General features: G+C 47.6%; 1 protein-coding gene across 1 annotated transcript in view; it reads right to left on the bottom strand.

The window, feature by feature from the left end:
* Nucleotides 1-7434, bottom strand: part of PPFIA1 (PTPRF interacting protein alpha 1) — a 140421-nt gene extending 132987 nt beyond the window's left edge. The window contains exon 1 of the mRNA XM_042782115.1: nucleotides 7171-7434. Within this exon, the coding sequence (XP_042638049.1) occupies nucleotides 7171-7434 (264 nt within the window). The remainder of the gene's footprint in view (nucleotides 1-7170) is intronic.
* Between the last annotated feature and the right edge of the window lie 1443 nt (nucleotides 7435-8877).

Here is an 8877-nt window from a genome sequence, read left to right as displayed (position 1 = left end):
TAATTATGGGGCTGGCCCAGGACCAGGCAGTGTTTCATTCTGTCGTAGACAGGGTCACTATGAATCAGAGCCAACGCGACAGCACCTAAAAACAACAGCAGCGGCTTTGGACATGCTATCAGGAGGGACCAGAACCTGGAGAAAGACATCATGCTTGGTCAAGTAGAGGGTCAGTGAAAAGAGAAAGAGCCTCAAAGAGATGGACTGACACAGTGGCTACAGCAATGGGCTTAAACAATAGAGACAATTTTGAGGACAGCACAGGACAGGTAGCATTTCACCCTGCTGTGCATAGGGTCGCTACGAGTAGGAACCAATTTGACGGTAAATAATTAATAAAACAAAAGCAAAAGGCAGCCATGGTAATCAACACAGCCTGGTACTATATAACAGGAGACACACAGACCTATGGAATAGAATTGACAGTCCAGAAATAAACCCATACATCTATAATCAACAGATGTCTACCTGATGGAGAAAGGAGACTCCCTGCAATAAACGGTGCTAGGACAATTGGATTTTGCAAATATCTTTGGAAACCATGTACTGACAAGAATCTAATAACCAAAATACATATAAATCTTCAACAACTTAACAACAAAAAGACCCATAATCGAGTCATAAAATGGGCAAAGGATTTGAAGACATTTCATTAAAGAAGACATTCAAATGGTCACCAAACACATGAAAAGATGCTCCCCACCAACAGCCATCAGAGATGCAAATCAAAACCACAGGAGGTAACAGTGCACACCCACTAGGGCGGCTAAGATTCAAAAAGAAATAAAACAGAAAGTAACAAGTGCCGGCAAGGACCTGCTGGTGGGAATGCAAAATGGTGCAGCCCTTGTGGAAAACAGTGGAGCAGTTCCTCAAAACACTAAAAATACAACTACCATATGACCCAGAAATTTCACTCCTAGGTAGAAAGCAGAGCCTGAAACAGAGACCTGTACCCCAATATTCACTATTATTCACAGTAGCCAAAAGGTAGAAACAACCTAAACGCCCATCAACAGAAGAATGGCTGAACAAAGGTGGTGTATGCATATAACGGAGTAGTACTCAGCCAGTAGGAGCAGTGAAGTCTTGATCCATGCTACAGTGTGCAGGGACGTGGAAGACATCATGCTGAGCAAAGGAAGTCAATCACAAAAGGACAAACACTGAATGACCTCATCTGTATTAAAAAATAAGAACAGGCAAACATACAGAGGTCAGGTACAGCAGTGGTTACCAGGGTTAGGAGAGAGGAGGAAAGGAGGACTAACAGACTGATGAAGAGTAGAGCTACCCAGCCAATTATTGTAATTGCTGTCAATAAGTTACACACTCATAAAAAAAATTTCAAAAACAAAAAGAAACTACTTGACAAAGTAGTTATTAACAATTAACAAAATAGTTAGTTATTAACTATTAACAAAATAGAAATACCATTTAATGCAGCAATCCCATTACTAGGTATATATCCTAAAGAAGTGACAGCCAGGACACAAACAGAGACATACACACCCATGTTCATAGCAGCACTGTTCACAATAGCAAAGAGATGGAAACAACCTAAGTGCCTATCAACGAAGGACTGGATAAACAAACTGTAGTACATACACACAATGGAATACTACACAACACTAAAGAATAATGAAGAATTCATAAAACACCTCATAACGTGGATAAATTTGGAGGGCATTATGCTGAGTGAAATAAGTCAATCACAGAAGGGCAAATACCGTATGAGTCTACTATTGTAAAAGTCAAGGACAGGTTAAGTATGGAAGGAAACTTTCTTTGTTGGTTACCAGGGATGGGGGGGGAGCACTGCTACATAGATAAGAGACAAATATTGATTTGGTTGAAAGGAATGGCAATGTACCAAACGTGAGTAAGTAACACAGTGTAACACTAAGGAAAAGGAAGATACACAGAGGTACACAAGAGGTACACACAGCAAAAATGAATACTTTTACATGCATAATACTGCGTTATCAGTAATAACAAACATTAATCTGTGGGTAGATACATAGATAGACAGGCTGAATGATCAGGTATGGGTAGGCAAAAGGGAATATACCCATGACCATACATAAATCTGGCAAATGATGTTTCTACATATATATTTGTCAGCACTACTAAAAAAAAACCACCACTGCCATCAAGTGAATTCTGACTCACAGCAACCCACGTTGGGTTTCCAAGGTGGTAAATCTTTATAGAAGTAGATTGCCTCTTCCTTCCATGGAGTGCCTGGTAGGTTTGAACCACCAACCTTCTGGCTAGCAGTCAAATGTCTCAGGCACAGCACCACCAGAGCTCCTTAAGTACAATAAAAATGTCCATATATATATAATAGAGCTAAACGGTGCAAAATTACAGTTAACTTCTTAGCCACAGCCGACCACCTTGAGGGAGTGAGTCGCTGGGCCCTCAAGTTCGGTACCATGGTCACAAGGGACATCAGGCTCAACTGGCATAACATACTACACAAAAATACTGTTCTACATCCTACTTTGTTAGTAGCAACCAGAGTCTTACAAGCTTGTGAGTGCCTATCTAAGATGCAACAACTGGTCTCTCCTCATCTTGAGCAAAGAAGAATAAAGAAAATCAAAGACACATGGAAACAATTATTCCCAGGAACTAGTGGACCATGCGAACCTCAGCCTATGTGACCCTGAGACCAGAAGACTAGATGGTACCTGGTTACCTGTGCTAATCACTGGGAAAGGGATGAAAATTGGAGATCCTGGATAGAGTGGGAGGAAAATATGAAACAAAACTCAAAATCATTAAAATCTTTAAAAAAATTAAAAAGACCAGGCTTACTGGTCTGATAGAGACTGGTGAAACTCCTAAGACTATGGCTCCTGGTCACCCTTCAGGCCTGGAATTGAACTCACTTCCATGGCTTCCAGCCAAATAAGAGTCAGGCGTACATGGTGAACAATTATACCAGAGGGGTGCACTCCTTAGAGCAACCAACCATGGGAAATGAGAAGGGCAGCATTTGCACAGGGAGATAGCTCAGAGGGCAGGAATGCACAGCAAAGAACACAGGGAAAAGGTAACAACAGCCGAAAAGAGAGCTGATACATTATGGGGATTGCAATCAATGCCCCAAAACAAAATGTGTATGAACTACTGTATGGAAAACAAATTTGCTCTGTAAACTTTCACCCAAATCACAATTAAAAAATAAAGATTAAAAAAAAAAAACTACTGAGTGAAAAGGCAAACACAGAGTAAGAAAATACTGCCACACATACATCTCTTTACAGTGTATGTGCATGCATTTACTCAATGCATGTGTGTCTCTACAGTGTGTCTCTACAGTGTGTGTGTACATTTACAGTATATTGTATGTATTTACAGTATGGATACTATATTTATAGTATACAAAGACCTCTTTCAAATCAATAAGAAACAAAACAGATAACCCAATCAGAAAAGGAACAGAATACCTATCTGGACAGCCATTTCACAGGAGACATTCAAGAGGGTAACACACTCACACTCACACTCACTCACTCACACACACACACACACACACACAAAGAGGAGGCTTGGCAAGTTCACTGGGTAGAAAAACCAAAAAACCAAACTTACACCCATCGAGTGGATTCTGACTCAGTGATCCCTATTGGGTTTCCAAAGCTGTTAATGTTTACAGGAGACTGCCCCATCTTCCTCACAGTGGCTGGTGGGTTTGAACTGCCAACCTTCTGGTTAGTGGTCAAATGCCTTAGGCACTACACCACCAGAGCTCCTTTCCTTGGGTATCAGGGAGCAGCAAATTGAAACCGTATCGCACTACTGTAGGGCAAAGCGTCTCTCTTTGCATATGGCCTTGCATGAAGCAATGCAAATGAGCGCCTGTGGTCTACTGTGGGGACTAGTCAGTTCTGTCATCTGGCTCCGCTTAACAAGAGCCAATCACATCAGCTGAGAGGGACGTTATCACCATCAAAAAGAAAAGTTAGGAGTAGAGTGTGTCCTTTGGACCCAGTGTCCCTGCAGCAGGAAGCTCCTAAACCCCGGAGACAGAGTGCTTTAACGCTGGACACAGCCGTAACACTGCAGGCAGCAGTGGCGGCAGGCGGCAGCGAGCAGCACAGACCAGGAGACACCTGCAGCGGGTTCACAGATCTACGGAGAAGTGAGTGCCTTCAAGCAGGAGACTTCTGGCAGAGTGAGGTACCTCCAGGCACCTAGCAGTGAGCTAAAGAGAGCAACACTTGACCAAATCTGACAGAGGCCAGGCCTGAGAAAAGCCCGGTGCCAGAGGCCTGCCTGCCGCCACAGCTGAAAAGCAGCTATCCTGAGGACGAACCGTTTCCTCGGTTGTTTCAGTATTTCCAGGTTGCTCCTGAATGTAACCTGTTACTTCCCTAAAAAATCCCATAACTGTGAGTATGGCCTATGAGTTCTGTGTGGTCACTGCAAGAATTACCAAATCCAGCAGAGAAGTAGAGAGTGAGAGGGACGGCTGGTGTCAGAACTGGTAGAAAGGTCGCAGAGAGAAGGCATGCCTGACCTCTGCCTCACAGGAATCAGCCTTGGGCTGCTGCTGCTAATGCTACTCTTCTGAAATTAGAGGTCTGACACTACTGCCACTGTACACACGCCACTACTGCTGCTCATTGCAGCCAAAAACCGCCAGGATTAAAAGTAACCCAGCGTGTGCCCACGAGCAACTGATACTCACAGACCACCCGGGACGGGGTAAACAGGTAGCACCATCACTCCTGGCAGCTCTACCAAGGTTGGACAAACACTTACCCTACCCTCTACAACACCATTCCACTGAAATCTGTTCACATTTACAACAAAAGACTAATAAGAATGTTCAGAGCAGCATTTATAAAAACTGGAGACCAGCCTAATAATGTCTGTGAACAGCTGGAAGGATGAATTAGGGTGTATTCAGACACTGGGCTACATACCAGACAGCAGACGAGACCCAACAAGGCCACAGGAGACATGAGTCTCACAAACAGAATGAATGAAAGAACAAGTAAAAAAAACATATGCTGCTTGACTCCATTTACATGAAGAAGTCATCAATGGTAACAGCCACAGCTAGGGCCACCCTCGGGACAACCGCTGGGGGGGGCGGTCCTGGGAAGGTGGGAATGTGCCATTTCCCAGTCTGGGGGGTGCTATGTGAATGTGTCAACTTTGAGAAAAATCACCAAGCTGACACTTGTGATGTGTGTGTTCTCCTGATGCACTTTGTATTTCTACTTCAATTTTTAAAATATGTACTAGAACTTGCCCATATAATGCACCAGGAGTACAAGTCAATTTTCTTTAGTCATCGGTCTATCTGGTCACATGGTAGCCACCAAAACCAAAAAAACCAGACTCATTGCTATAAAGTCAAGTCCAACTCAGAGACTCCCATTGGGTTTCCAAGGTTGTAATCTTTATGGAAACAGACTGCCTCATCTTCCTTCCATGGAGCAGCTGGTTGGTTCTAACCAATGGCCTTCTGATTAGCAGCCAAATGCCTTAACCACTACACCACCAGAGCTTCTTGTTTGCCAGCAAAGAGGTGGCAAATTCCAGGAAAGGGAATGAGCTCAGGGAAGTTGACTTAGTGGCCACTGAGTTGCTGAAATACTGGTGTCAGGTGCTCAGGTGGTGATGTGAACTGCTGACACTGCGACAGTATCCACTGCACCTGGCATCTCCAGGCCACTACGCTGAGAAACAAATCACCGAGCCACAGCCTCGCTGGCCGGGGCACCACTGCCTCTGCACCAGAGCATGCTGCTCAAGCACATCTCCTTGGTGCCCATCCTTGCGAAACACAGCTTTACCTAATATGTAACTACTTCATACACACCTCACTAGACCCAGCTCAAGTTACATGACAACAAATACTGTGACCAAAACCAAAAAACAAACTACTATAAAGATTTGCGGAGGAGTTCTCGTAGTGTAGTGGGTAACATTCAGCTACCAACCAGAAGGTCATAGATTTAAACCCACCAGCTGCTCCACAGGAGGAAGATGAGGCAATCTGCCTCCATAAAGATTTACAGCCTTGGAAACCCAATGGGAGTCACTGTGAGTGAGAATCGACTCAAAGGCAGTGGGTTTTCTCATAAAGATTTGCAAATACAATAAAACTGCAGCAAAACATAGTAATGTGGCCAATCCTTTTCAGTTTGTGGGAATGCAATCTGACCTAAGCAAACCTGGCCATTGAAAAGACTGTAATAAACCCAACCAGAAGACACAACACAGTGCTCATTATCATATCAATATTGCTAAAAAGGAAATCCATATGTTGGGCTTGCCAATCTTTCAAGAAAATCAACTGAAGCCAAGAAACGCATTAAGGCTGGTAATACTGAATTTAGCAACTCGCCACCACAGATCTGTCAGGGGCGTAAGTGAGCTTACTCAGGTCTCCCTAAAAGCCCCAGAAAGGTGCACACTCTGAATGGGGGAAACGGCACCTGGACATCACCAACACCTATGCCACCGACACATCGCCCAGCGCACCCTGTATCGCTCACTGTACACTTGTCTACTGGCCCACTGTCCCCCTCACCTCCCATTAAACCCTCAGTCACCTGCTCTATAAAAGGCTTTGAAACACTGGTCCAAACGTAACACCCTCAGAGTAATTACTTCAACATAATTGCAAACCTGACGATTCTCATCGGAAAGTTCCTAAGGGGTCCATCTCCAGTCCTCCGACTCTGAAACAACCCTGATGTAGAAAACAGGTATTCTGGTAAAGGTGGGCTGTAAAAAACTCCCATTCTGTACAAACAATCCAATTTGCCTGATAATTTTCATGAGGAAACTAGAAACGCACCAGACAGAATGCCTGGAGAAGCAGCCTAAGACAGTGGGGCAGCAGGCCCACAGAGCCTGACTGCTTCCCAGCCTTCTCAGACCCGCAGAAATACTTTCTCACACCTCGCAGTCCCCTCTGAGGCCCAGGAGAGAAACGAGTTAGGAGGGATTTTCACGACTCTGGAGGATCAAAGAGTTTGTTCTCCCTAAGCAGCTGAGTCCTCAGGAACCTCACCTAAGCCTGCCTTACCATCACCAGAAACCATCACGTGACCAGCTGCACACAACACTCATGTCAGTAGTGACAGAAGGGACAGACACCCGATGAACCAGTGGGTGGGAGCTGGGCAGCAGCCATACCTGGGGAAGCGCAGTGTTGAGCTGTCTCTGCAAGGAGTCCCGCTCGTGCCCAACCTCGTGTAACTTGCCCTGGGTGAGCGCCAGCGTCTCCTGAGTTTCTCTCAGAGTGTCGAGAAGGCGGTCCCTCTCTTCCAGCATGGAGACCATCAACTGTTCAAAATGGGAATCCGTGTCCGGCTGGGACGGGGAGCCGGACCCGGGGCCCCCGCCTCCTCCTGGGGGGCCTTCGGCTTCACTGATGGTGGGCATCACCTCGCACATCATCTGGAAATAAAGACATAGACCACAGTCAGCACGTGTAAAACAAAGCCCCCCCAAGTCTGCAACTTGACAGGTTTCTGTAGCTCAGAATCGCCTCTCTGGCAATAGGTGTGGTTGGCTGTAATGGCTAATACGTAGGAGCCTGGGTGAAGCAAGCAGTTTGAGAGAACCTGCTAACCTAAAGGCAGTCTGCGGAAGAAAGGCCTGGTGACCTGCTTCCATAATTAGCCAACAGAGCGCTCCTACGCTGTAACACACAGGGGCGCCATGAGCTGCAAGGCAGCAGAGGCTGACTGGTTTGTTTTCTTTCCAGCTAATAAAAGAAAAGGATGACAGCTTCACTCTTCTTGGCTCTGTTTGCTACGCTCTGTACAAAGCGTACAGGCTGGGAACACACAACGCACACAACTCCTAAGCCAGTGGCACCCGGTGAAGGGCATGCACATAACCCCATGCAAAAGGGGAAGACTGAGGACAGCTATCGCCCTGTAAAGAACCACCCCGTGGGCTTTCCTTCACCAGGTTGTATTTTTTGTTGTTGTTGAAAACAAATACGCTTCTACAACTTCTTTATTTGTTTCCCGGTGGGGGAGAGAAAGTCACAACACAGGCCACTGTTTTTGCCCTCCGCCCCAGGCAAAGCACCGAAGGAGCACAGGACAGTAACCCTGACGAGTACAAAATCCACCAGGCATCCTACAAGAACGTGTGCAGTCAGCTCCGGGACGGGCTGAGGCTCCGTGCATTCTTGGATTCGGAGGGCGGTCAGAGGAGCTGGATTGGGTAAGGGCGCGGAGGGTGGCTCAGTCCACCTAACTCGGGACGCTTACGTGCACAGATAGACAGAGGGACACACACACCCACACACCACTCCACAATGGAGACACAGCAGGTCGAGACAGCGCGGACAGCCAGGAAGGAGGAAAAGCGAAAGGTGAGATTACGGGAGGCTTTAAAGTGTCTCAAAAGTAACGTCGGGGTGAAGGGAAGGAACGGCCACCCCTGCCGAGGGTTCTGGGCTCTACTGGGGCCACCGCGGCCCCAGCAAGGGAGAGAGATGCCCGAGACGGCGCACCTGGCGGCGACCGTGACCTCGGGCCCACCAGCCTTCCGGGTGCGGCAGGAGCCCGCGGACCCCGGGGTGCTCAGAGCCATCTGCAACGGGGACCTAGTCCGGGTGCAGGCGCCCCAGGTCCGCGCCCCGCGCGCCCTGCTCGGCGATGCCCTCGGGCGCTGGGGTCCGGGAAGGGGCGGCGCGTTGCCCCGAGGGCCCGGTCCCCCGGGGCGAAGGAAGCGGCGCAGGGAGCACCCGGGTGCGCGGCCGCCGGGGTCCCCCCGGGGGTCCCCTTCTGCCCGGCCGGCGCCTGCGCCTCGCTACCCGCCACACGGCGGCCCCCAGAGCGTCCCTGTCAACGGGGGGCGACAGTGGACGGCAGGCGGGCCCGT

The sequence above is a fragment of the Orycteropus afer genome, unplaced genomic scaffold, assembly GCF_000298275.1.
Source record: "Orycteropus afer afer isolate SDZICR_OR568_19922 unplaced genomic scaffold, OryAfe1.0 scaffold00244, whole genome shotgun sequence".
In the NCBI taxonomy this organism is placed as follows: domain Eukaryota; kingdom Metazoa; phylum Chordata; class Mammalia; order Tubulidentata; family Orycteropodidae; genus Orycteropus; species Orycteropus afer.
This window is presented reverse-complemented; position numbering and strand designations above follow the sequence as displayed.